Genomic DNA, 27584 nt, shown 5'->3' with positions numbered 1-27584 from the left:
GCAACCTACTTCTCTGGCCTCATCTCCAGGCTCTCACTCCAGTTACCTTGTCCTGCTTCCTCTCACTAGAGGAGAGGAAATCACATGTATGTCATTTGTCACTCCTCAGCCACTCTTCCCTCCCTTCTTTACCTAGTTAGCTCACACTCAAACTTCAGATCCCACCTTACCAAGAAAACTTTCCCAGGCTTCCCTGACTAAATCAAATCTCTCAGTACAGTTTCTTACAGCATCTTTTTTCTCAGGGCGCCTGGGTGGCTCAGTCGGTTAAACGTCTGCCTTCGGCTCAGGTCATGATCCTGGGGTCCTGGGATCGAGTCCCGCATCGGGCTCCCTGCTCAGCGGGGAGTCTGCTTCTCCCTCTGACCGCGCCCCCCACCCCCGCATCATGCTTTCTCTCTCTTGCTCTCTCTCTTAAAAAAAATAAAAAAGAGCATCTTGTTTCTCTCTTCTGTAACATTAGCTAGACTTAAAATTTTAATGTTTATGTACTTACCTGTTTATCTTACATGTGTATTTTTCCCCACCATTGTAGTTCTAGGGCCTAGTACAGTCCCTTTCATGCAATAGGCACTCAATCAATATTTGTTGAATGAGTTAATGTTATTGTTCACAAACTATTATTGTTTTATTAAGGCAAGTCACCAAGATATTGTATGTAACTCTTGATAAACCTAGCAGAATTCATTATATAAACTTTCTATTATTATAAAGGGAATACATGAAAACATCATAAAAAAGTCAAACAGTAGAAAATATTTTAGAGAGTAAAAGATGAAATTTCCCCTTTGCCCACTCTCATTGTCACTCCCAAGGTAACTACTATTAATAGCTTAAAATGTATCTTATATATGTATGTCTCTATATACGTATATAAAGCTAATGTACTTTAAAACTGGTCTTTCATAATATTAATTTAGATTGGTTTTCCCAATTGGTTTTAATCTGTCCAAATCATTGCAACTGTATTGTATATAAAAAATACCTTAAAAGGAGGCTATCAGAAGACCAGCTGCTTATTAGTCAAGGCTAAACTCCAAACTTTTTTTTTTTTTAAGATTTTATTTATTTATTTGAAAGAGAGAGAGAGAGCACAGGAGCAGGGGCAGAGGGAGAGAGAGAAGCAGACACCCCTGCCGAGCAGGGAGCCCAATGCGGGGCTTGATCCCAGGACCCCAGGATCACGACCCGTGTGGAAGGCAGCCGCTCAACGAACTGAGCCACCCAGGCACCCCCTAAACTCTAATCTTACCTGCCTCACCATTCTCTTCAGTCTTGGTGTTCATTAAACAGGCAATAAACTTGTTATCCACTTGTTGGAGAACCTGCCATACATTAAAATAAGTGGTACAACAACTAAAAAAAAAAATTAATGAAGTCTTATCTGCATATAAAGAGATAAAAGTGTACTTAAATAAGAGTCATTTGCATTATAACATTCATATCTAAGACTATGGTAAGGTGCTGATGAACCTGAGGGAGTCCTTAGGAAGGATTAAAAAATGGGCAAGTAAAATGATCAGAACACATAAAGGAAGGAGACTACAGGCTAAGGATTCTAAAAGGGACATGCTAACAAAACCTTAGAGTGGACCTGAAATGTTCCCAATAGAATGACTCTTATTAATAGGTAGTATGACCAGAGAATTATTAATATGACCAGAGACTGCTAACAAATGGGGTTGAAATAAATTTTGAAAATCTATGCAAAAGCAAAGAAAACCATTTTGGAGGAGCTAGTCCCTTAAAGCAGTAAGTTAAAAGCCACAAGGGGCTTTAACCCGTGGTAGTTCCTCTCTGTCCAGGTACAGATAAGGTTCTCCCCGTACTTCCCTGCCCCACTCCCCTAATTCTGGATCAAGAGCTTACTTTGCTCTGGCACCAGGTCAATGCCTGTTTAGGAGTTTAATATCTGTCTAACTTCCGAATTTGTTTCCGTACTGAAAATAAAGAGATGAAGACAGGCTGAGTGGTACAGGGAGAGGGCAAACTACCAAAGCAGATGAGACAAGGGGTCCCTTTTGTTAACAGAGGTCCTCAATCTGGAGTCTCCTAAGCCATGTCATTTATAGCCTCACACAATAGAAGGTCCTTTACAAAGGGGCACTGTCGTACACTTAAGGACAATGTCTCTACAGCATTTACTTGATTTATTAATTATTGTCAAAATATAAAGTCAATGTATATAATCCTTGAAACTGTGAGCCTCAATCCATAATTCATCCCTCCAAACCTGCTCACACTACTAAAGACATTTTTTCTTTGTAATTAAAATTAGCCCTTTGCTTTTTTTTCTGATAATAAAAGTTCCAGTAAGATTTTAAAAAACACATGTGCCTTGACCAGGGTGGTCTAGATCATCAAATAAATCCAGTTTCACAAGAGATAGTCCAGCTTAGGTCTTACATATATTTTTATGAGATTTCAAAGTCAATTTTTTTACCTGCATTGAATGAATCATTTCTTTGGTGAAACGATAAGGATACAAGACATTGTGAATTTTAACCACCAGGCTTTTAGCCTGGCCACTGCTTACATCAACAGCAACCTAGAAAGACCCAGCATAAACATCATTTAAATTTTAATTCTTTATATCTGCAGAACTGTTTTACTAAAGGTCTCAAAGTGCTTTAAAACATTCATTTTCATAGAACCTATTAGAGGTGGGTTAAATTCAGGGAACTTACAGAAATTCAAAAGGCTCTGTGAATTATTAGTCTTAAATAATAATTTTTGGTTATAAATGAAATTACTAACAAAAACAATATTGTTTCAGAATAACAATGTGTTTATGCACCACGATCAAGTCCTTAAACACATCTTAACTGAAAAATCAGTAAACAAATGCTTATTTATTCTATACCTTCATTACAACACATGAAGTACATTCTGTGATAACCCACTGAGAACATAAATTCACATCCGACAACGAACTGTCCTGCCAGTTTTGTTTTTTTTTTTAATTATCACCCCCCTAAATACTTTGCCAAACCTGCAAGTCAGGTTTTCTAAGAGTGGCAAACACATTCACTATTCACACACTGATTACACATTACACGTTTAATCCAAAATGTGTGAGCTCCCAAAATGCTATGAATTATGATTCCTCTTCTCTACATTAAATAGTATTTCCAAATAAATTATTTGGAAACATGCCCACTATCCATCTGTAATTAAAAATTAGTACAGTCATTCATGCCCATAACTAACTTAAATGAAATTCAAATTTTAAAATAACAAGCAAAGAAAAATTGCTGCAGACCCACCTCTGGATAACGGGCAAATACTGGATTTTCCCACTCTGAGAACAAAGACTGAAGTGATTCTCTACCAACAGTATCATCCACAGTATCTAAGGCAAAAGGGGACACGTATAATTGGCATCAAGAGCTCAGAAAACAAAAGTAAATGGCATCTCATATTTGGTGTGGTGCAGCTTCAAGACAAAAGATCAGACATACTGTTCCAATATTCTACAAATGTTCAGTGTTTGCTGGATCTCTAAATTGTTTTGATCTGTTACTTTTTAAACTAGAGTTGATAACTGTATCTTCTGGCATTATAGTTTTTCTCCAAACGATTTTCAAGAGATATTTCAGAATACAAGTCTAGAAGAAACTGGTTCAAATTAGTAGTCTTGCTTTCTTTAGATGAAAACATACCTTACGTATTTTTAGAAACAAAGAACAAACATAATGTCTGTAGTTTTTTTTTGAAAATAAGAATTTTGCTTACACAAAACTACTACAATATGGAGCACAACTCCAATCTTTAAAAATAAGAGGTATTTTCTCAATCACAAGATACCACAGACTGTGCATAATCACCAGTATTGACTTCAAGTCTGGAAAAGTAATTTCTGATCTAAATGCATGCACTGAATTACTTAGTTCTGCTGTTAAATAGGACCGTGGGGAATTCCTGGTTCCAGTAAGGCACAGCTGGCGCTGATCAAGCTTAATAATACAACCTGCTTTTTTAAAAAAATGTTTTGAGTTAGGTGGTACAGAACATACCAGGTGTCCCAGAAATCTCTGTTACTGCCCCTACCTCTGTTCTTCTGTCTCATCACAGTCCTCTCTTCCCCAGCTCTTGGAAGGAAAGGAAGAACGAGGTCGCTTCTAAAAGGATGACACCTGTACTGAGATCCTAAATGTAAAAAGGAAACCTACACATTTGAACTCAAAATATAAATTATTAACAAATCAAGTTACATAAAAAATTTTTCTGCACAAACCAAATCAAGATATAAGGCAGACTACTAAACACTAGATTGACAGAGTTCTTTAATGAAGTTATGCTGCTAACTTAGGAACCTACATTAATGCTTAGTCCCATTATCCATCTATACCATGGAATGAGCACCAAAAATAGATCACCGATTCTCAATGGGCACAATTTTGTATGCGGGATATCTGGCAACATTTGGCTGCCACAACTTGGGTGAGGGGTGCTACCGGTATCTATCAGATAGTGCCTAGGGATGCTGCCAAATATCCTACATTGTATAGGACAAAGAAATACCTAGTCCAAAATGTCAACAGTGTCATGGTTGAGATAGCCAATATTAAATATATAGTGGTACTTGATTGTTATCCTTCACTACTTGGTGCAAACTTCACAAGTCCCCAATTTATATGTCTCTTATACCCAAAATTTGTTTCTATTATAACATTTATCTCACCATAATATGTTTAGATAGCTGTCTTCCCTAATAGATTGTGAACTCCTAAAAGGCAAGTCAGTGAATCTGCAACCTAGCACAGTATGAACAGTCAATAAATGAATGAATACATGAATAGATAAGAGAATGAAAAGTTCTCAATATAAACTCCAAAGTCCAGTAAGATCCGGCCCAAATTCTTCCCTCCTCTCTGAAGGATGATTTTGAGTTTTAGAAATAATGCCTGAATTTGACAGTTTTTGAATAGGGGCAAAACATGATGAAACTATTATTTCAAAAAGATAAATCTGTTGAGCAAGGATTGGAGAGATTCATTCAGAATGATAAAATTAAAGGATAAGGAGAAATAAGGTTGTGTCACCATAATAGAAAGGACACAATTAAAGGTATTTTAAAGAAAAAAAACTGCCAGGGCTTGCAAACTTGACACTACTCCTTAAAATTACCTTTATAGATCTTCTCTTCTGTACAGTTTAATTTACCTCTTAACAATTCCTCTTAGGTAACATTTTATGTATGGTTCAACAGTATTCCAATGTCCTACCATACATCAATCCTCTCCAGACAGGTAACATTCTATGTGAATTAGAGGGCGCTTAGGGGCCATCTTTCCATGGAACTTGTTTCTATACCCAACACACTTTATTTTTCCTTATGAAATTGAGTTAACATGATCCTTCAAAGTTCACTACAAGACTTGCGAATCCAGAAAGTTAAGTAGGTTGAAGTGTTTTAAACATCTAGATTGATTTCACAGGAGCAGATGTTTATGTTGAGTATGGCAGCTGAGATTCCCCCTTTGTTTTAGCAACAACCGCCTCAGTTTAATGTAATCAAGTTCTTTTTTGTCACCATTTTTAGAAGCAGTTGCATTTCAGGAAGATGAGGTGCCAGTGCCTTAGGCTTACCTCTGATAAGCATTCAGTATAAATCAGGACATTAAGTTACACAGATTGAAAAATACATGTCTTTAGGAGAAACCTGGGAGTCTCAGGAGCAGTACTGAAAGACAAGGGTTTTCTCCTACTTAATACTTTGTAAGTTACTACAGTAATTATTTTTTCACAAGGAAAAAACTGGAGACCACTGAAAAATAAAGGTTTTATTTAACCTTAGATAAATCAGAGCCTCCTGCTAGAGATATTCATCCTAGGGAGAATTACAAATTAATATGCAATTACATTCATACAATTTACATTCTTTTGCAATATTCAAGACTTTTAATATGGATGCACATTTAATGTTTATCCTCCTGATGCAAAACCAAGATTATAGCCAGATGGAAGTCAGCTTTACCATCTCCCAACATCTGGCTCTCAAGATACTACCCAAACCATGTCACTTTTAATGTTGACCTGAGAACTCAAGAGTCCCAATGTAGGCTCTGAAGGAGCCTTGTGGTACGATTTAAAAGCTACATTCCCGGGGCGCCTGGGTGGCTCAGTTGGTTAAGCGACTGCCTTCGGCTCAGGTCACGATCCCGGAGTCCCGGGATCGAGTCCCGGGATCAAGTCCTGCATCGGGCTCCCTGCTCCGCGGGGGGTCTGCTTCTCCCGCTGACCCTCTTCCCTCTCGTGCTCTCTATCTCTCATTCTCTCTCTCAAATAAATAAATAAAATCTTAAAAAAAAATAAAAGCTACATTGTCTTCCTGAATAACAGCTACTTATAGCATAAACAGATCAAATGGGTTAGCATATGTATTATAATAAGCTATATTTAAAAAGCATAGTTAGGAAAGTACCTACTTTACATTCCAAAAAATTTATGGTCAAGTCCTTTTTTCTAAAAACACAAAAAAAGCTCATCAATATATAGTAATGTACTGAGCCACAGATTATCTGGGAAACCTAGGATGATAACAGGATCATCCTGGCCCTTTACCTGGGAGCTGCAGAGAGCAACTTCCAGAAAAATACCATGCTGGCATTGCAGGAATTTTGTGTTTGGGAGAGAGAAGAAAGTGGGGTAAGGAAGCACTGTGGATCTTCTCAACTATTAATAGTATCATTTTCATTAAAAACGGTCTCATCCTCCTATACGTCCACACACCCATAGAGACATATACATACACTTCCATTCTATTATCAGTCGTTCATTGTATTTCTAGATATAAATAGTATTGGACCTAGAAAATCTTCATATACCATAAAACACATTTTATAATTAAACTTCAAAATGTTCCGTCAGCTGAGATAATCTCTTTGGGCAATGATCATCTCATACCTTGGCCATTATTTCCACCTTTAAAAGCATTTCATGCCAGTGAATGCTACAAGCTTACCGTTCTCATGTATGACATCCACAGCCATGGTTGTCAGGTCTTTAGTACAAGCAGCCCGAACATCCTCAGTAGGAGCAGTGAATGTGCTGAGTCCAGTTATTTTGTTGATGTAAACCATTCTTCCCAGGGCTACATCAAAATGCTGCTGCCAATCCGAAGAACATGTGCTTGATTCCTCATCTCCAGAACAAGTTCTTGCTATAGATTCTTCACTCTGAAAACATGTTCCATTTTGGTCTGAGGTGGGATCCTCTACGTGACTCACTGACATTCTACGGGGAGAGTCAGGACTTCCTCTCTGTGGTTCCAAAGCTACAAGAACATCTGAATCCTTACTGACAACTTTAGAATGATTAAAGAGTAACACCAAAGGAGTTTCTGGTATCACAGAATTCCCTATTGTACTGTTGTTAGAGTATGTTTCACTATCTTTATTGAAGGAATTATCCTGTGTGACAGAGTCCAACACTGGAATGATGCCACTCTCTGTTTTTTCATACTCATTTGGAAATAACTTACAAGAATCTAGGGTTAACCCACCGCACAAGTCATGCTCTTTGCTCCTGGAATCTGATAGTGGAAGTTCATCAAAATGACTCATCATTTCCATTGCTTGAGTCTCTCTTTCTGAACCTTTCATTCTGGATAATTTAGAGGCTAAAGATTTAGGAGACTGCTTGACACACAAAGGTTTTCTGTTAAAATGAGATAACTCCCTTAGAGTTATAGGACTTTCTCTTAAGCAAGGCATCTGTTGTGCCAAACAATCTTCTTCATTGGAGAATGGAAACTTCTTTGAGTAAAGGATGTGACTTACTGCTTGACAACTATTATTTGGGTCATTATGTTTCATAGTAGTGACTTTACAAATGTCTGAGTTGTCTAAGTGATTCTGGTCTGTCCGTGGAATGTCAGGTTCAACTTGAGGACTGAGACTAGTAGAGATTTCAAAATTATTATTTTCTTCCACTTCTATATTCGGAGGATTTTTAACCTTCCCATATTGCCTCTTAAACTTCTCTAAAGATCCTAGTTGTGAACTTAAGCTTAGCTTCTTATGGGCTATGGGTTTGGAGGAACCAATCAATTCATCTACAGTCTTACTGCAATTTGAAAGATGTGTACGCCACAGGGAAGAAGAGGATGTGTCAGGTAATAAGCAACCTGTGTGTGATTTTTTACTACTTTCCTGAGAAATAGAAACATCTATATAAGTTGCTATTGGTTTGTTCTCTAGCCCCAAATTTATACTTGTTCTGCACAATTTTTTGTTAGACAGTTGGGTAAATTCTTTACTTAAAGTGCTGGTTCTGTCTTTGATGTTTGGAGTCTCAACTGAATGGCATGCTCTATTTACAAATGTTTCTTTGGCACTCGCGGAACCAGGCTGAATACAGTTTTTAAGTAAATGTTCTCCTTCAGTTGATTTAGTTTGCTCATTTTGTACCACATGGGTTATAAAGCCAGTGGAACATAATTTAACTTGTCCATAAGTAAAAATGTTTATTCTTTCACAATTACTAGGTTGTTTTTTTCTTTTCTCTTCCTCTCTCTGAGCACCATGTACTCTCAATAACGTTGTCGCAAAAGGCAGAGGTTGGCATCCCATTTCAGTAGCATCTTTAAATCTTTCTAGTTGATTCTGAGTTCCATTATTTGTCAGGATACTGGTAGCCATGCCATTAACAATAGTACTTGCATTCTGTATTTCTAGATTCTCTCCACTCTTCTCAAAGCAGTATGATGTCTGAAAAGGGCTTGCCAACATTTCTGAACTGGTTCCACAGGGATTTTCTAAACGGTTAAGTTCTAAGCAAAGTTTTTTATGTTTTTCATTTTCTCCTGATTCTGAAACTTCAGCTCTCTGTTGTTCCAAGATCCTTGATTCTGAGCAAGAGCTATCTTTGATTTGTAAAGATGACTCCGTCACTTCACTATGGCCTAGGCCATCTGATTCATAAATGTGCAAAAATGAATCATTTGTCTTTTTTCTGATACCTTCCGAATCTCTAGAATTCTGTGTGTTTCTTCTGGTTTCTACAGTAGCTTTTCTTTTCACAGCTTTTGATCGAAAATTAAACATTTCATAGGAATCCAAAATACTATTACATGCCTCTTGGAAACTGACCTGGTCACCCTTCTCATCAGAGGACACATGCTTCTGAAGAGTAGCACTAAATAAACTAAAATCATTATCTTCACTAAATTCTTTAATGTCCTCACCTGATAATTCCACAAATAATTTTTCTTTCTTTAAAAACATTTTCACTCCTTCCTGAATGCAAACCAAAACAGTATCCCAGTTCTGAAATTCAATGAGCGTTTTTGCTGGCTCCATGCATACATCATATTCACAGAAATGGCACTGCACATTGATTACATATATCCCGTAGAGTTCTGGGTGAGACCGATGCCGAGGACTTGAATTCATGAGTCTAGTAGCAGAGCCACTCTTTGGCTTGCATATAATACTTTCTTTCCTCAGTAAAAAGTCAATGAATTTATGAAGCTTTGTCCTTAAAATTAGTCTTTTGTTCACAAACAAAAATTGCATATTCTTATTATAATGTGCTTCAGAGCTGATATAGCCACTAAGCTCAAAATCCTTATATTTAAATTTTATTTCTCTTAATTTTTGGGACTTACCCAGTCCATAAATTTGACAAAATCGGGAACATACGTCTTTGGTTTTGGGGAGCTGAAGAACCATGGAACCAGAAACATCATTTCTCAAAGAGAAAGAAATGGAAGGGTACATGAGTGAGAGAGCTTCTATTCTCTGCCTAACCTTCTCAAACTCCAGTCTAGGATCCATGCATTTCCTTCTTACAGGTAACTGATAAAATAGGTTATATACTGTTACTGTTGTCCCGGCACTTGGTCTCGTCAAGTCAGCTTCACAAGCTTTCAGGGCTTTTCCATTCTGAAACAGTTTCACAAAAGTTTTCCCTCTCCTGTTTGTCTTGGATGAAATTTCCACAGCACTGGCCATGTCAGCTATACTTGCCAAGGCCTCCCCTCGGAAACCATAAAACCTGGGACTCTCCAAGTCCTGTACAGAGCTGCATTTACTAGTGAAATAACGATTTCCCACCTTGTCTATATCATCACTCCCCATCCCAAACCCATTATCTATCACTTGAACTTGGAAGGTTTCCATATTCACCCTGACAGCCACACATTTCGCTTCAGCATCAATACTGTTGAGGGCAAGCTCCTCAACACACTGGCCTAAGGAGCATATAGCCAAACCAGAACGCAATCTGGCTTGTACTTCAACTGACAAGCACTTGATCATGGCAGGTAGAAAGCTGGTAAGAATGCCAGGCACTGGTTTCCTTCCCTCACTGGAAATAATTGCCTATGGGAGGAAAAAAAAAACACACGCACACTATCAAAGCCTCAGAGTTACACAGCATTACCCATTTCTCTCAAGCATTAGAGACAAATACCATTTGAGGTAAATTAAATCTCTTATTAAACCTCACTGTAAAAAACAAAACAAAACAAATTACAGCTTTGATCTCTAGGCAGATCATACAGCTCATGTTTGGTGCAATGGAAAGCAGCATTTACAATTTCATAATTTTCACTGCTCCTTTCTAAATCCCACATGCCCTAAAGTGAAATCATAATCACAACTGAAGCTGACCCGTAAGACAGTGTTCAAAATTCTAATCACTTCACCAAAAACAGATGTCTAAATTAAATTCAGCTAGAAATTCATGAAAAAAATGTCCAACTAGTTTCATATTTATACATAACACAATAACCATGACTTTTAGTAAAAACTCACCATGAAGTGTTAAGACAGAGGAAATTTAAAAAATCAAACTGTGTATCAAGAAGAAACGGGCATTAAGAAATTATTATTCATTACTATTACTGGTTAAATGTTGCCTCAGACGAAAGAGCCTGGGAATGGAAAAGGGTAAAGCAGGAATTTCCTTTTCATTATCAACTTTTCTGTATCAGTTGGTTTTTACATCTTGTTCACACATTACTTTGATAAAAAGTTTTCAGAAGGTCCCTGTATTAACAGTCTTTTGGTATTTACAGATGGCTACACACTACCTTCACAAGAGTGATGGTCTGGGGCTGTCTGAACTTGACTTTACGTTTTCCCGTCAGGTATAAAATATTAAGATTAAAGTGCCACTAAAGGTCTCCTCCCTTCTTTGTAAGTGAGAGAGCAGCATGAGCTGGACCTCTCGCAGGTGGTAGGGCTAGTTTTCCAAACGGGAACACCAGAGCTATAATCGCAGATCTGATGTTTTTTAAGGTAGGGAACTTTGCAGCCGGCAGCAAACGAGAGGTAAACATTTAACTGGTATTCCGACTGTTCCCCAACTTAACGACTTCTTGATGACATCCCAGTCTTTCCTAGGCCACAGTCAAAGGGGACGATTCGGTCCGGGGCCCCAGCGGCGAAAGCTCCGCGGGGGCAGGACCGTCCCCCAGGCTCAGGCTCCACCCCGTCCCCTCCCCCCGACTCGCCGCCCTGACGCACGAGGCCTCCTGCAGCCTCTGCGCAGCTGGGTCCCGAACACGCCCGCGGCGGGCGTCAGGGCCTTTCTGCCGTTAGAAGGGCTCCCGGAACCGTCCCTTCGACGCGTGCTTCCCCCCAAGTCACCTCGAACACAGCTTCCCCAACTCCCGGTTACCAATCGCCTCGGACGCAGGGCGCGGGCACGTTGGCTCGCGAGGCTCATGGACGCGCCACGAGCATGCGCTTCCGAGGCGACTCGCGGGGAACGCGCTTTTGTCGGTGACACCCAAGTGCGCATGCGCACCGGCTGTTCTCTGATTGGGAAACTAGGTGGGTGTGTGTGGGGCGGGGGTCTCTTCGCATTGGTACCCCGAATTCTCAATTCTTATACCCCTTTAGCATGGTGTTAAAAGCTGTTTCCAGCAATTTTCACTTTTGCTTTTCTCGTGTTCCTTTCCCCTTCTTCCTTCGTACTACCTTCCATTTAATTCAATATATATGTTATTTTGTGTTTTGTAGGTCTTCTCTCACTATAATGTAAACTTATTTGAAGGTAGGGATTTTATCCATTTTGTTTACTTTACAGTGCCTCTCCTGTTAGGCATTCAGTGGATGAATAAATCCACAGCCTTCCATCTTACAGAGCTGTAGCATTTCAGAGGTGGAAAAGACTGAGAAACTAGCTCGACCCTCCTCATTTACAGGTAAGGACACCAAGACTCCTTTCATTTACTTTTTTGATATGTTCCTAATGCCACCGCAGCTCCTTTTCTGACTGAGAACTGTAAGAACATTGAGAGAATAGGTGTTTGGGGAATTACTAACCAATCCTCAGTTTTTGCTTTCTCATTTTCATCGAAACCTATTATTTTCAAAAAATTGTGATTTATGACAAACTTGTTAAATCAGGTAAGCATTTCCTATATACCTGTTTAATGGCTGACCAAGCCAAATTGGGAAACATGAAGGGCTGATGAAGCAAAATCCCGATTATTGCTTGTAGGGCTGCCCTAACAAAATACCAGGCTGAGTGGCTTAAACAATAGATATTTATTTTGTCACAGTTCTGGAGGCTAGAAGTCTGAGGTCAAGGTGTTGACAAGTTGATTTCTTCTGAGACCTCTCTTTGTGTCTTATAGATGGCTGTCTTCTCCCTGTCTTCACATGTCTGTGTCCAATTTCCTCTTTTTTTAAGGACACTGGGGCATATTGCATTGGGGCCTTCTCTAATGACCTTGTTTAACCTCAATTACCTCTTTAAAGGCTCTATTTCCAGATTGTCACATTCTGAGGTACTGAGTGTTAAGACTTCAACATATGAATTTGGGGTGGGCTGGGCGTGTGTGATATAATTTAGCCCATAACATAGCTTTATATGAAATCCTTGCCCAGAGGAAAGGAATGACAGCAGAAACTCCAGAAAAGTAAAAGTAATTAGTCCAAAATGTCCTTTGAACACCTAACAAATTGAAATTGTGGTATTTGTTATTATTAGGTGTGCAAGTTCCTCATGAAAACCACTTTAAAAAGTGATTCAAGGGCGCCTGGGTGGCTCAGTCGGTTAAGTGTCTGCCTTCGGCTCAGGTCATGATCCCAGGATCCTGGGATCGAGCCCCACATTGGGCTCCTTGCTCAGGGGGAGCCTGCTTCTCCCTCTCCCTCTGCTGCTCCCCCCTGCTTCTCCTCTGTCAAATAAATAAAATCTTTAAAAGAAAAGGTGATTCAAAGTAACTGTTTTCTCTTTCAGCTTTCTTTAAATTACACCAAAATTCTCTTCCCACAGATGTTTACTGAATAAATACCTCTTATTTTGCCCCAAATGAAGTTCAGCAAAGATAAAGACAGTACCCTATGCAGAAGGTTCTAATGTATTTTTATTTATTTAGAATTGTGTAGAGTTTGTCATCTTTCTATCATACATATAATATACAGTAATATTCAAACATCTGATACTAACATAACTTACTGACCAATTCTAATAGTGAACACAGACTGTTCTATATTAACAATAAAAACAAAACCAGTGAGTTTATCTTAGAAAATTTAAATTCAGGTCATTATTTCACAATCTGGAAATCTGAGTAATCCAACTTTACGATGACTTTCTCATTCCTGAAGTTTGCTCTGTCAATGTGTGATTTGGGACTTCCTCTTGTCTCAAGCCATTCCTGCATATGACGCACTTGGGAGATGGGACCTTGCAACTGTCCTTGCACTGTGCCCTGGTCAGTGTTCTGGACCCAGCCAACCAATCCCAGCTTTTTACCCTCAGCCTAAGGGAAAGAAAAATATGAGAGAAAAATCCAGTGAGATTGAACAAAACAGTGAGACTACAATATGTTGCCAGAATCTTGGCCTAGAATCAAAAGCCACTGAAACTAATTTGATGTTGTCCAGAACTGTAGTCCAGTCACAACAGAACTACAGCAAGGAGAATCTCATTGACCTTAACATGAAGTGTTGGCCATTTGACTCCATTTCCTTCTTCTACCCTATAAAACCTAGGCACTAGAAATTTTCACTATGAAGTCAACTTGGTTAAGTACCAAAGACTTAAGTACTAAAGCAAATCAGATGCTTTTTTAAAATGATTCCCTGAGGCTGATTGTTGTTAGGATCCTGGGCTGTATCTTGCTAATTTTTCCTTCTCCTTTTTTTTTTTTTAAATGTTTTATTCATTTATTCATGAGAGTCAGGCAGAGACACAGGGAGAAGCAGGCTCCCCGCCTAGCAGGGAGCCTGATGCGGGGCTCGATCCCAGGACCCCGGGATCATGACCTGAGCCAAAGGCAGATGCTCAACCATCTGAGCCACCCAGGTGCCCCTTCCCTTCTCCTAATCAAGAATCTAATGGGTATATTAAGTAGAAAAAGCATGAAGTTATCTGATCCTTCTCTTTGTCTTCAGCCAGGACCACACCTAAACAAATCCAGATGAATGAGTGTCCATTGTATCTTTAAAGATCATTATTTCCTGGGCAACTCATTCCTTTGTTCTCACTTTAGAAAAATTGCCTAACCCAAGGTCTTTATGATGCATCCAAAGCCCACCTTCTGTCCTCCTACAGAAGGAAAAAGCATGTAGTGATCAGCCTCTGAACATCAAAGTTTCATGAGACTACACAACTATTAGGTTTTTACTTGACTTTCTTCTCTTCTGTCTAAATAATCACACCTTTAAAGTTGAATTTATGAAGACCATCTAATCATTGTAGTTGCTTTTCTCTTAGCCTTTCCAATGTTCTTTCCTTTAAGTCATGAAACTGTGGAATGACTGAAAACTGGGAAAGGTAGCAATGTTTAGAGGTAATTTTTTTTTAATTTGCAAGCAGAAATACTAGAAAAGTTATCATTTAAGTAACCTATCTAAATGGAAGGAATTGGATTACAAAAGAAAATGGGAGTTACCATGACTGCATGCCCAAATGCCAGAGGAGTGACCTAGTAAATATGGGAAATTGCTGCAGTTGGCCAAAGAAAATGTTATGCACAGCAAAACCATGTTTGATGAGAAACTAAAGTATCTATCAAATCAGTTATGTTCCAAGCAAAGACATGTTTGTATAATGAACAAAAGAGACTGCAGTCAAATTACAATTTAAGGAATACAGAGGAAATTAAGGAAGAAAAATAGAAGACACCTATGGCATGCATTAAGTGCCAAAGATGGGGGCATAAAAAAAGGATGCAGAGAATGGATTTTAAGGAAGACTACATCCAATTTACTTTGTGTAACAATTGCTCTCTTCTGCTTCAAATTAACCTAGCATAGTCAGCTATCCCCAGCTCTTCCAAGTTACCTTATATGGTAACTAGCTATAATAATGATTGTACTGAGTTTTGAGCAGGAGTTTATAGAGTCAAATAAGTTTTTAAATTGCAGTGTGATTTATCCGAACTCCTAAGAGTGAAAAAAACACTCCCAAATTTGACTAGTGTTGAGAATGGGAATTTCCTGTAGGTTTTATTTGTGCATTTGATTCTGTTATTTTTAAATACCATAATGTTGCTGACTCATGTTCCATTTTGAATATCTATCTAAAGCAAATAGTGTTTGTCCTAAGAAAATCCCAAAAAGCTAATTCTTCCTCATAACAATATTCTGGAAACATTATTTTAAGTAATATAATCACCAACTCCAGTTTCAATCTAAAAAGAAAGTCCCTTCAGATCAATAACCTAGACTTCCAACTTAGGAAACTAGAAAAAGAAGATCAAGCCAAACTCAAAACAAGCAGAAAGATAAAAAGAGTAAAGATTAGAAAGATCAACTAAATTGCCAAACCTCTAGCTAGACTAATAAAGAAAAAAAGAGAGAAGGCTCAAATTACTAAAATCAGTAATTAAAGAGGGGACAGTACCACCAACCTTACAAAAATAAAAAGGATTATAAGGGAATACCATAAACAACTGTGTACCAACATATTAGAGAACTTAGATGAAAAGGGAAGATTCCTAAAAAGACTCAAACTACTAAAACTGACTCAAGAAGAAATAGGCAATCTGAATAGGCCTATGACAAGTAAAGAGATTGAGTTAGTAATTTAAAACTTCCTACAAAGAAAAGCCCAGGACTAGATGGCTTCACAGGTGAATTATACCAAATGTTTAAAGAAGACTCTTTCACCAATCCTTCACAAACTCTTCCAAAAAAACGGAAGAAAACTCTTCCCAAATCATTCTATTAAGCCAGTATTACCTTCACATCAAAACCAGGCAAAGACATCTCAAGAAAACTATAAACTAATATCACCTGTGAATATTGACGCAAAACTCAACAAAATATGAGCAAATCAAATCCGGCAACATATAAAAAGGATGGCCCACCATGAAAAATTGGGATTTATCCTAGGAATGCAAGGTTGGTTCAACATAGAAAAATCAATACACCACAGTTTAAAAATCATATTAACTAAAACACAATATTAATAAAACAATGTAACAAACCATATTAATAAATAAAACAGAAACCAGATGATCAACTCATAGATGAAAAAAAATTTTGACAAAATCCAACACTCAAACTAGGAATAGAAGCAAACACACTCAACTTGATAAAAAGGCATCTGTGAAAAACCCACAGCTAACATCACACCTAATGGTGAAAGACTGAATACTTTCTCCCTATGATCAGGAACAAGACAAGTTGGTCTTGGGGTGACTGGGTGGCTCAGCTGGTTAAACATCTGCCTTCAGCTCAGGTCATGGTCCCAGGGTCCTGGGATCAAGCCCCGCATCAGGCTCCCTGCTCCACGGGGAGACTGCTTCTCCCTCTCCCGCCGCCTGCCACTCTGCCTACTTGTGTGCGCTCCCTCTTTTTCTCTGTCAAATAAATAAAACTTAAAAAAAAAAAAGACAAGTGGCTCTTGCTACATCTACTCTATATTATACTGGAGATTCTAGCCAGGGCAGGGAAAAAGAAATAAAAGGTGTTCAAAGTAGAAAGGAAGACGTAAAACTACCTTTACTCACAGATGATGTATCTCATTTACAGAAAAATCTTAAGGGATAAACACAAACACACAAATTAGAACTAATAAACAAGTTCACAAGATTGCATGATACAAGACCAATATGCAAAAATAATTGTATTTCCATAAACAGGCAATGAACAATCAAAAATGAAATTAAGAGAACAATTCCATTTATAAATAGTATTGAACATAATAAATTTCTTAGGACTAAATTTAACAAAAGAAGTACCAGATTTACATACAGACAACTATAAAATATTGTTGAAAGAAATTAAAGATGTGAATAAATGGAAAGACATCCCATGTTCACGAATTAGAAGACAATATTGTTAAGATAATACTTCCTAAATTGGTCTACAGATTTTAAGCAATCTCTATCAAAATCCCAGCTGCCTTGTTTGCAGAAATAGACAAATTGATGGTAAAATTCACATGGGAACATAAGGGACCCAGAATAGCTAAAGATAATCTTGAAACAGAAGAACAAAGTTGAAGGACTCACATAACCCAATTTCAAAATTTACTTCAAAGCTACGATAATCAACACAGTGTGGTATTGGCATAAGGACAGGTCAATGGACTAGAACTAGAATCCAGAAATAAACCTTATATTTACAGCCAATTGAGTTTTGACAAGGGTGCCATGACAATTCAATGGAGGAAAGTAATAGTCTTTTTAACAAATGATCCTGGGACAGCTGGATCTCCACATGCAAAAGAATAAAATCTACCTACCTCACACAACATAACTCTAACTGGATAAAACATCTAAAGCTAAGATCTTAAGTGATAAAACCCTTAGAAAAAATTTTTAGAAGAAAACATAGGCAAAACCCTTCATGACCTTGGATTGGGCAAAGGTTTCTTAGATATAACACTAAAGCACAAGCAACAAAAGAAAAAATAAATTAGACTTGATCAATATTAAAAACTTTTGTGCTTCAAAGTTTTCATCAAGAAAGTAAAAAGAAAACCCGCAGAATAGAAGAAATATATGCAAATCTTTTAAGTAACAAGGGACTAGTATCCTGAATATACAAAAATTCTTACAATTCAACATGAAGACATAGCTCACAGCAAAGGATTTAAATAGACATTTCTCCAAAAAAGATATATTTTATTTTCTTTCATGTGCCAATAAACACACGAAAAGATGTTTAACATCATTAACTATTAGGAGAAGGCAAACAAAATCACATACATACACCAAGTATCTTACATACACCAGAATATTATTCAGCCTTGAAAAAGAAGGAAAATCAGATACATGCTAGTGAAATAAACCAGTCACAAAAGGACAAATACTGTATGATTTCACTTACATGAGGTACCTAGAGTAGTCAAATTCATAGAAACAGAAAGTAGAATTGTGATTACCAGGAGCTAGGTAGGGAAAGGGGGAATTAGGAGTTATTGTTTAATGGATACAGAGTTTCAGTTTTGCAAGATGAAAGAGTTCTGTGGATGGATGGTAGTGATGGTTGCACAATGATGTGAATGTACTTAAGGTCACTGAACTGTACACTTAAAAATGGCTAAAATTATAAATTTTACATTATGTATACTTTACCACAATTTTTTAAGAAAGTGTTTTGCACAGTTGCCAGGTATTTGAGATTTTCTAGTTGTCTTTCTGTTATTGATTTGTAGTTTAGTTCCATTGTGGACGGAGAACACACTTTGTGTGACTTTAATCTTTTAAAATTTATTAATACCTTAAAATGAAATAAAACAACAGAAAGCCACAATGACATACCACTTCATACTCACTAGAATGGCTCTAATAATAAAGATAGACCATAACTGTTGACAAAGATCTGGAGAAATTGAAATTCTCATACATTATTAGTGGGAATATAAATGGTACAGCTGTTTTGAAAAATAGTTTGGCAGTTCCTCAAAAAGTTATACATAAACTTACCAGGTGACCCAGCAATCTACTCTTAGGTATATATACCAAAGGGAACTGAAAACAATGTTTACATAAAAACAAATACATAAATGTTCACAGAATCATTATTCATGATAGCCTAAAAGTGGGAACAACCTAGATGTCCATCAAGTGGTGAATGGATATATAAACTGTGGTATAGCCATACAGTAAAATATTATTCAGCCATAAAAAGGAATGAAGTACAGTAGTCCCTCTCCATCCGTGGTTTAACTTTCCATGGTTTCAGATACCCTCAGTCAACTGCAGTTCAGAAGATGATCATCCCTCTGAAGTGTCATTAGAAGGTCAGTAGTAGCCTAATGCTACGTCACAATGCCCACATCATTCACTTCAATTCATTTCATCATATAGGCATTTTATCATCTCACATCATCACAAGAAGGGTGAGTATAGTAAAATAAGATATTTTGAGAGAGAGAGAAAGACTACATTTACATAACTTTTATTATAATATATTGTAATTTTTCTATTATTTTCTATTATTAGTTATTGTTGTTAATCTCTTACTGTACCTAATTTATAAATTAAATTTTATCATTGGTAGGTCCATATAGGAAAAAGCATAGTATATAGGGTTTGGTACTAACCACAGTTTCAGGCATCCACTGGGGGGCTTGGAATGTATTACCTGCAGATAAGGGGGACTACTACACTGATACATGCTATGATATGGATAAACCTGGAAGACACTGTTAAGTGAAAGAAGCCAAACACAAAAGACCACATATTGCATGATTCCATTTACATTAAATGTCCAGAATAGGCAAGTCCATAGAGACAGAAATGAAGTTAGTAGGGGCTGGGGGGGAATGGGATTTCTTTTTGTTCTGGAATTAGTGCACAACTTTGTGAATACACTAAACACGACTAAATTACACACTTTTATTTAAAAGGGTCAATTTTATGGGATGTCAATTATATTCCAACTTTTAAAAAAGTTCGTTTGAGTACTCTCATCATTCATTCCAGGAATGAGCGACTGATGGGATTGAATTCAGAGGCCAGATGATATCAACATATTGACTGTCATGAAAGAAAACAACTGTTAAAATGAACACATGGTTAAATGACTGTAAGCGGTAAAGAATAAGCTACAAGTCTAATTAAGAAGAAAAAGAGATGGCATTTTCTTTCTTTTTTTTTTTTTCAAGATTCTACTTATTTATTTGACAGAGAGAGCACAAGCAAGGGGAGCAGCAAGCAGAGGGAGAGAGACAAGCAGACTCCCTGCTGAGCAGGGAGCCCAATGCGGGGCTCAATCCCAGGACCCTGGGATCATGACCTGAGCCGAAGGCAGATGCTCAACCGACTGAGCCACTCAGGAGCCCAGAGATCGCATTTTCCTTGTGGTTTTCCAAATCAGTATTTATTGTCTGTTTCTTTTATTGTTTCTCTGAACTGGGGGGTACAGGACAGTAGAGAAGGATGGGCTATACTACTGTCTGGTCCTTTTCCCTCAACAACTTTAATTAATCTTTGAGGCTGTCACCCCCATTTACTAAGTCACAGGAATTTACCCTGCATAATTGGTACCAAGGCTAACTGCAACATAGCTCTTGCTATGGTTTTTCAGCAATTCTCTTTCAACAAGCACTTCATATATGAGTACGAAACAGGAGGAAATGATTTGCAAGTGATTGGAAAAAAGAGATAATGACATGTAACATTCATTTTTCAAAGATTTCAGGATTGAATTTTATGTACTACAGTACCAGGAATGTGACACCTGGAAAGTTCTGCAGTCTTAACTCATTATCTTTGGGATTGGCCATACATTGGGAAGGCAATAGCCTGATACCCCCTTAACAGAGACAGAAGGGAAATTGAGATTGCAACTGCATGTGCATGTTGTGGGAAGATTAGTGACATTAAGGCAGAGGTACAGGCTGTCCATGGTTTGTTCATCCCCACAATTACTCCATATTACTCTAATAGGAACACTAGACTCCATGTTCAGTGTTACCATTACTTACCCTGGAATAAATCAACTATTTTCATGAGAAAAGCTTTAGCTTAAAGAGGTAAGTCTTCTTTCAGAGCCATAATGAATAGAAAGGAATCAAGTGGGGGAATGGAGAAGGTTGAAGAAATGAAAGAGGTCTGAAGAAAATGCAGCAGCTACAGAGGAAGCAATTACGTAAATTTCATAACTATCAGGAGTTCACCTAAACACCATCTGACTGGGGCACCTGAGTGGCTCAGTCGGTTAAGCATCTGCTGTCGGCTCAGGTCATGGTGCCGGGAGCCTGGGATGGGGCCCCACATCGGGCTCCCTGCTCAGCAGGGAGTTAGCTTCTCCCTCTCTCTCTGCCCCTCTCCCTCACTCATGCTCTCTCTCTTAAGTAAATAAATAAAATCTTTAAATGCCATCTGATCAACGTTAGCCCTCCTACAAGAACTGTGATCTGGTTTGATGAGGCCACAACAGGGAGAACTGGGGAAGCCCTTAATTCCCCTTGGGAAGAGAGAAGCTCATTAATATGTGTCTAGGTACCCTGGTACCACTGTCAGAAAAGAACGATAATAACAGCACATGATTCTGCCATTTACATTGTCTTTCATCCCCTGCCAAGCATTTTCATTCCCATTGCTCTACAAACCACCATGCAGCTACCAAAAAGCGGGCTTCTCCCAAGGCACATTTATTCGTCAGGAACATGGTCTCTTGTTCCCCTACACGTAACCTAGGTATGTCCCCAAAGCCTGTAGGCCACATACCTGAGTGTACTTGCGGAAAAACACCCCTTGGACCTTCCCAAAAATTTCATAATCCACTGATATCAGGGTGTCCCCTTCTGCCATGTTCATGCCTACACCTGTCAGAGACCAGAAAAGTAAAGGGCTCATTATCCTATCCCAGGACACCAAATCCCGAGGAAGAAAAGGCCAGACCCACACTTCTCCATCTGTGACCACGGCGACCTCACCCTGACATTATGGTCCTCCAACGCCAGAGCACGCAAGCGGACACGTGCAAGCCCGGCTGTGCGAAGTAACAGGAAGACACCTGGGCCAAGGAGCTTTGGGTCTCAAGTGCCCACAGAGGCCCCCTTTGGAGCAATGACCTGCTTATCCAATTGCCTCCCCACACCCATCCCCCGTCGGGCTTCCTCTCCATCCCTTCCTCTTCCCAGGGACCCAGCTTCCATTGGCCACCAGAATCCCCTTCTACTAACAACTTAGGGGTATCAGACTATGGACACGCTACGGGGCCCTATCTCAGGCTCACCCTCCTCGTCCTCCTCTCGGGCGCCTGTGACTACACCGGCAACCAGCACGCCAACAGTTCCCACAGCCGGGTAACCTCGGCGCCCGGAAGCCTAGAGAGCGGCTCCTCCTTCGCTGTCCCTCACGCCCATCACCTCCATCAACCAATCAGAAATGGCGTGCTCGGCCCAGAGCCCGCCCAGAGGGTGGGATTTCTAAACGCTGTTGTCTGAAAGAAGCAGCAAGCCTCAGGTTGGGGATCTGTCCAGAGTGTTAGCTCCGATTCTACAGACCCAGGCCTCACCCCACCTCTGTCACTAAGCACATTTTTTTCTCATTTTTTCGTGGGGAGAAAGGCCTAGATGAAGAAGGACTTGAAATAAAGTCAATCACTCAATAAATAGTTACTGAAAGCCTTCTGTATGCCAGGCACAGTTCTGGGTGGTTGACCTACATTAGCGGACAAGAAGGATCACTGGCCTGGAGGAACTTAAATTCTGGAGGTGGGAGATGGAAAAAAAAAACATTAAATACATAAATAAATTGAACAGGACACATACAGGCATACCTTACCTTACTGCACTTCAAAGATACTACGTTTTTTACAAATTGAAGGTTGGTAAACCTGCACTGATTAAGTCTAACAGCACCATTTTTTCCAACTGCATTTGCTCATTTTGTGTCTCTGAGTTGCACTTGGGTAATTCTCACAGTATTTCAAACTTTTTCATCATTATTATATTTGTTATGGTGATGTATGATCAGATTACAACTCACTGAAAGCTCAGATGATGGTTAGCATTTTTTAGCAAATTTTTTAAATTAAGGTATGTACATTTATAAAAAAAAGTTATGTACTTTTTTTAGATATAATGCAAATGAATACTTAATAGATACAATACAGTGCATGGGGAAACCAGTGCATATAAAAGTTATATTTCTGGGGCACCTGGGTGGCTTAGTCGGTTAAGCATCTGCCTTCAGGTCAGGTCATGATCCCAGAGTCCTGGGATGGAGCCCCATATAGGGCTCCTTGCTCAGTGGGGAGCCTGCTTCTCCCTTTCCTTCTGCCACTCCCCCTGCTTATACTCTCTCACTCTCTCTGTCAAATAAATAAATAAAATCTTTAAAAAAAAGTTATATTTCTCTTTGACTCACTTTATTGCAGTGATTGGAACAGAGTCCACAGTGTGTCTGAGGTATGCCTGTACCTTTCTGCCCTTTTTCTTTCAGTTTTCCTCAAATCTGGGGCCATGCCCCAGTCTGGAATTGGTAGCAAGGGAGATAAGTGAATAGGAAGGCCCAGAGGAGGTTATTCCTCCTTCTGTGTTTCTGGAAGCTGCCCTCCCTTACTAAGAAAACTCTAATGCTTATCTAAATCAATCAATCACAAGCACATGCAAAATAACCCATGGCTCCAGAATCACCATTGAATCAATCGAAGCCAAATGACCAAAATGCATGAATTCCTTTTGAGAAAATGGAATTGTCAAGGGAATTGTGGCTGATGATTATTAAAAGTACAGTTATCTTGCAGGCATTTGAATCCAGCTACTCTTATGATTAAGAATGTATGAAGGAAAACTGTAGTATTTATTTTTCTTCTTTGAATTGCTTGTATACGTTACATCCCTTCATAACATAAGGCTCCATATGTGAATATTCCAGGTGGGCAGACTTGGTGAAGTGAGATGGATTTGCAATGGAAGCCATAAAGATTAATCATTTCACTTGTTCCCCCAGTGAAAAGTGAGGATCCAGATCCTGAAGAATCATATAACCTCACTGCCAGAGTGGGGGTGGGGTGGGAAGCTGGACTGAATGTTATTCTTGGCAGTATTTAAAAATAATGGCTAAATAGAGAGCCTGGCTGATGTTATTTCTTTCTCTAAAATTCACTTTTATTTTTATCTTTTTTATTTATTTATTTTTAGAGAGGAAGGTGGGCAGAGGGATAGGGGGAGAGAGAACCTTAAGCAGGCTCCACATCCTGTACAGAGCCCAATTCAGGACCTGATCTCACAACCCCGAGATCCTGACCTGAGCTGAAATCAAGAGTCCCTTATCTTTATTTTTTAAAGATTTATTTATTTTAGAGAGAGAGCACTAGCAGGAGGGGCAGAGGGAGAGGGAGAATCTCAAGCAGGCTCAATCTCTCATGACCCTGAGATCACGACCTGAGCTGAAACCAAGAGTCAGACACCCATCTGACTGCGCCACCCACGTGCCCCTAAAATTCATTTTGAAAAAACAAGTTTCTCGATAGAATTAAAAAAACTATTGTCTACTACATATGAGAAACCGTAGGCTATACAAAGATGAATGATATAATTTTTGTCTTCAAAGAATTTTTTATTTAGTTTAAGGGACAAATATGCATGCACATAATGACAATAAAGAGCACAACATGCTAGTCAATCCCATGAACATCCATTGAGAGCTCATCATGACTCAGCCCTGTCCTACAACAAGAACAGAAAATACTTGAGAGCACAAAGGAGCAAAAAGATTCATTCTGACTGAGAAGATTGGGAAAGTGTTCTTGGAGGAAGCAGCACATTATCCAGGTTACACAACCACGACCAGTAAGTGATGGAGCTGGGATTTATTTCTAGGCAGTCTGAGTACAGAACACAGTCCCATAAATGTTATGCTCTACCACCTCCCAGTGCATGGAGCTTGGGTCAAGGTAATACCACTGAGAAGGAAGGAAGGGAGGAAGGAAGAAAGGGAGGAAGGAAGAGAGAGAGAGGAAGGAAGGAGGAAGGGAGGAGGAAGGGAGGAAGGAAAGAAATGAAAGAAAGAAAGAGAGAGAGAGAGAAAGGAAGGAAGGAAGGAAGGAAGGAAGGAATGAAGGAAGGAAGGAAGGAAAAGAAAAGAAAAAAGAGAGAGAGAAAGAAAGGGAGAGGAAGTGCAAGTAATCAGGTGTGGCTAGACCAGGGGTTCTCAATCCCGGCTGCACATTAGAAGCTTTTAAAAATACCAATACCCAGGTCTCACCCCCAGAAGTTGCTTTCCAGGGAGTCCTAAAGCTCAGCTAGGGTTGATATCCACTGGACTAGACTCTGGGGAGGCAGGGCTGGAAAGGTAGGCCGGACCTAATCTGGCAGATTGAAATACCATGTTAAATTATGTGTTTCAACTTGGAAGGTACAAGTAAAGAAGGTATAGGCAAAGAAGAAGCCACTGAGTAGGAGAATGATGGGGTCAGAGGTATTTAAGATAATCACTCTGGCAGCAGCGTAAAAAATGAGCTTGGGGAGCAGATGTTGAAGGCGAGAATAGCAGTTAGGAGAGTGATGCTGTCCCAAAAGAAAAGTGAGGAAGAACTCACCTAGGGCAGTAGAAATGCACAAGAACAGTTATATATGAGACATCGCAAAGTACATTAAACAGAGCCTGCTGACTAATTGGACAGAAGGGGTGACAAAGAGAGGGAGTAGTGCAAGATGACTGATGCTTTCAGCACAAAAGAGAACACCGGACAAGGGGCACCTGGGTGGCTCAGTTGGTTGGGCATATGCCTTTGGCTCAGGTCATGATTCCAGGGTCCTGGGATAAAGCCCTGAGCCCCACATCGGACTCCCTGCTCAGCGGGGAGTCTGTTTCTCCCTCTGCCTTTGCCCCTCCACCCACTTGTGCTCTCTCTCTCAAATACACAAATAAATATCTTTTTTTTTTTTAAACGGGAACACTGGACATGTAGATGGGGAAATGGGGAGATGATCATGAGTTTGTTTTCTGTCATATTGAGTTTGAGGTTCCTGAGGAACATTCATGTGGAGGTGCTCAATGGGCAGCTAGAAATTTGAGTCTGTAACTAAGGAGAGAGCTCTGAGTATCATTTAAACATAGGAGAGACCTGAAATTTCAGCATTTGGTTGAAATCATTAAGGAAGAGAATGTCTGGGACTGTGTGTATATGAGAAATAAGAGGGCTTTGGAGAACACCTAAATTTGGTGGGCAGGTGAGGAAAAGACATAAATGCCTGAGACCTGGAAGAAGATGGAGCAAAAATGTGAAAGAAGAAACCAAGAAGGCACAGGAGCAAGTTAGAAGAGAGTTCCGAGGGAGTGAAAAATCAATGATGGCAAATGAGTAGGCTAAAGAAATAGCAGCTTTTGTCTTTGGCCATTGGGAAGTCATCAACAGCCTGGCAGTTAAATAAAATGGAAAAGGTGGGAGCCAGACCACAGAGACTGGACACTGAGGAGCCGAGGAGGGAATGGGGCCCCCAAATGCACAGCTGTCTATTAAGAAGGCTTGTGGAGAAGAGGAGAAATAAATGGGACCTTAAGATGAGAGGCAGCAGGTCACAGGAAATGTTTGTTTTGCAGGGGAAAGTTAAACATTTTAAAACCAAAGAGAAGGGGTGTGTGGATAGATACAACTTGAAGTGAACAAGATGGAGGGATAAAGTGATGGGGTCAATTCCTGGAGGATAAGGAAAGGGACTAATTCAACAGAACTCATGGAAAGAGGAAGATTCTTTTTCCTCAGACACAAGAGGGAAGGAATTCAAGATGGAGGGAGGCATTCTGGGAAATTCAGCCAGACTGGAGAGGAGCTGCAGGAGTTGATGGCAGGCAGGCCAGATGCTGAAATAATTAGGACCTTGAGAGTAGGGGGAAATGTCTGAAACTGCGTATATAGAGAAGGCAATGGAGTCAGCTAGGAAAGAAAGCAAAGAATAAAAGGACTGCCCTGGAGGGCCCACCAAGGAATTTCTCTGTCACATGTAAAACTGTAATAATGACATGTTGAAGCATTAACACTGACTACTGCTGTCCACTTTATTTCCCATGTACATGAATCTTCTGAGTAGTTACAGGAAAAAAGTAAACTGCCTGTTCCAAACAGCTTACACAAACGAACTAAAGCACGAAGACAAACTCTCTTCTAATGTTATCAAGTTATAGAATATTATTTAGTGTTGAAAACCAGGTTATACTGATTATTTTCAATCTGGTAGTTAACTTTATTATCATTACACTTGGCTGAGTCACTCTTGGGCCCCACGAAGAGACGGCCAGAGTTACCACGTGAGAGTAAAACATTGTATCAAAATAATTACATTGGCTACAAAAACTACCTCGGAAAGATACTGAGTAGCAAAACCTAGCCAAGTTGCTAAAATTTGACCGCAAGCTCCAAACTATTGGCTAGGAAAAGCACGGAAGGACAGCCATACCTGGGGCCCGTACAAAGCAGCCGAGCGTGCTAAGAAAGGCTATCAGCAGGCCCACTCCTGCTAAGTGGGCGGACACCGGAATCCTGCGGCAGGATGACTCCAAGGCACATCTAGGGGCGCCGTCTTCTGCCAGAGAAGGGCACACCCCAAGGTCTGGGAGCATCGTTCTCAGAAAAATACAAGCTCTTTGATGGAGCCCCATAAAGCCTCTCCCAACCCCTCCTACGTTCCCCAAGGGCAGGGCGGGACCAAGCCGCAGAGTTGGCGGGACACCGGGTCAAGTGACGCTCAAACTGCGGGCG

General features: G+C 39.5%; 2 protein-coding genes and 1 long non-coding RNA gene across 10 annotated transcripts in view; 1 reads left to right on the top strand and 2 right to left on the bottom strand.

Annotated features, from left to right (window-relative positions):
* MLH3 (mutL homolog 3) overlaps window positions 1-11727 on the bottom strand; it is a 28411-nt gene extending 16684 nt beyond the window's left edge. The window contains exons 1-7 of one of the 6 annotated variants that reach the window (XM_027569544.1): window positions 10764-11451; window positions 10134-10328; window positions 6968-7181; window positions 4051-4149; window positions 3267-3352; window positions 2444-2548; window positions 1253-1325 (exon numbers count right to left, since the gene is read on the bottom strand). In XM_027569544.1, the coding sequence (XP_027425345.1) occupies window positions 1253-1325; window positions 2444-2548; window positions 3267-3352; window positions 4051-4149; window positions 6968-7181; window positions 10134-10328; window positions 10764-10766 (775 nt within the window). In that variant the 5' untranslated portion in view covers window positions 10767-11451. Of the gene's footprint in view, window positions 1-1252; window positions 1326-2443; window positions 2549-3266; window positions 3353-4050; window positions 4150-6967; window positions 10329-10763; window positions 11471-11600 lie in introns of those variants that run through there. The other 5 variants (XM_027569541.1, XM_027569540.2, XM_027569543.2 and 2 more) reach the window with 5 other exon arrangements.
* A 79-nt stretch (window positions 11728-11806) lies between these two features.
* LOC113908908 lies at window positions 11807-22106 on the top strand. Of its 2 annotated transcripts, XR_003515634.2 has the most exons (4): window positions 11807-12160; window positions 19110-19167; window positions 19853-19955; window positions 21744-22106. It is a non-coding gene; the product is annotated as an uncharacterized LOC113908908 (long non-coding RNA). The 2 variants fall into 2 exon arrangements; XR_003515635.2 differs by lacking the exon at window positions 19853-19955.
* On the bottom strand, window positions 13313-27575 carry ACYP1 (acylphosphatase 1). Of its 2 annotated transcripts, none has more exons than XM_027569546.2 (3): window positions 27283-27575; window positions 21602-21699; window positions 13313-13729 (listed from the first exon to the last, which is right to left on the bottom strand). In XM_027569546.2, exons 1-3 carry the CDS (start codon window positions 27482-27484, stop codon window positions 13514-13516), a joined length of 516 nt encoding a protein of 171 aa, XP_027425347.1. In that variant the 5' UTR covers window positions 27485-27575; the 3' UTR covers window positions 13313-13513. The 2 variants fall into 2 exon arrangements, with proteins under 2 accessions (XP_027425347.1, XP_027425348.1); XM_027569547.1 differs by lacking the exon at window positions 27283-27575 and adding an exon at window positions 22113-23101.
* Between the last annotated feature and the right edge of the window lie 9 nt (window positions 27576-27584).

This window comes from Zalophus californianus, chromosome 6 (assembly GCF_009762305.2).
Source record: "Zalophus californianus isolate mZalCal1 chromosome 6, mZalCal1.pri.v2, whole genome shotgun sequence".
NCBI classification, from domain to species: Eukaryota; Metazoa; Chordata; class Mammalia; order Carnivora; family Otariidae; genus Zalophus; species Zalophus californianus.
Note: the sequence above shows the minus strand (reverse complement) of the source record. Positions and strands in the feature narration are given on the sequence as shown.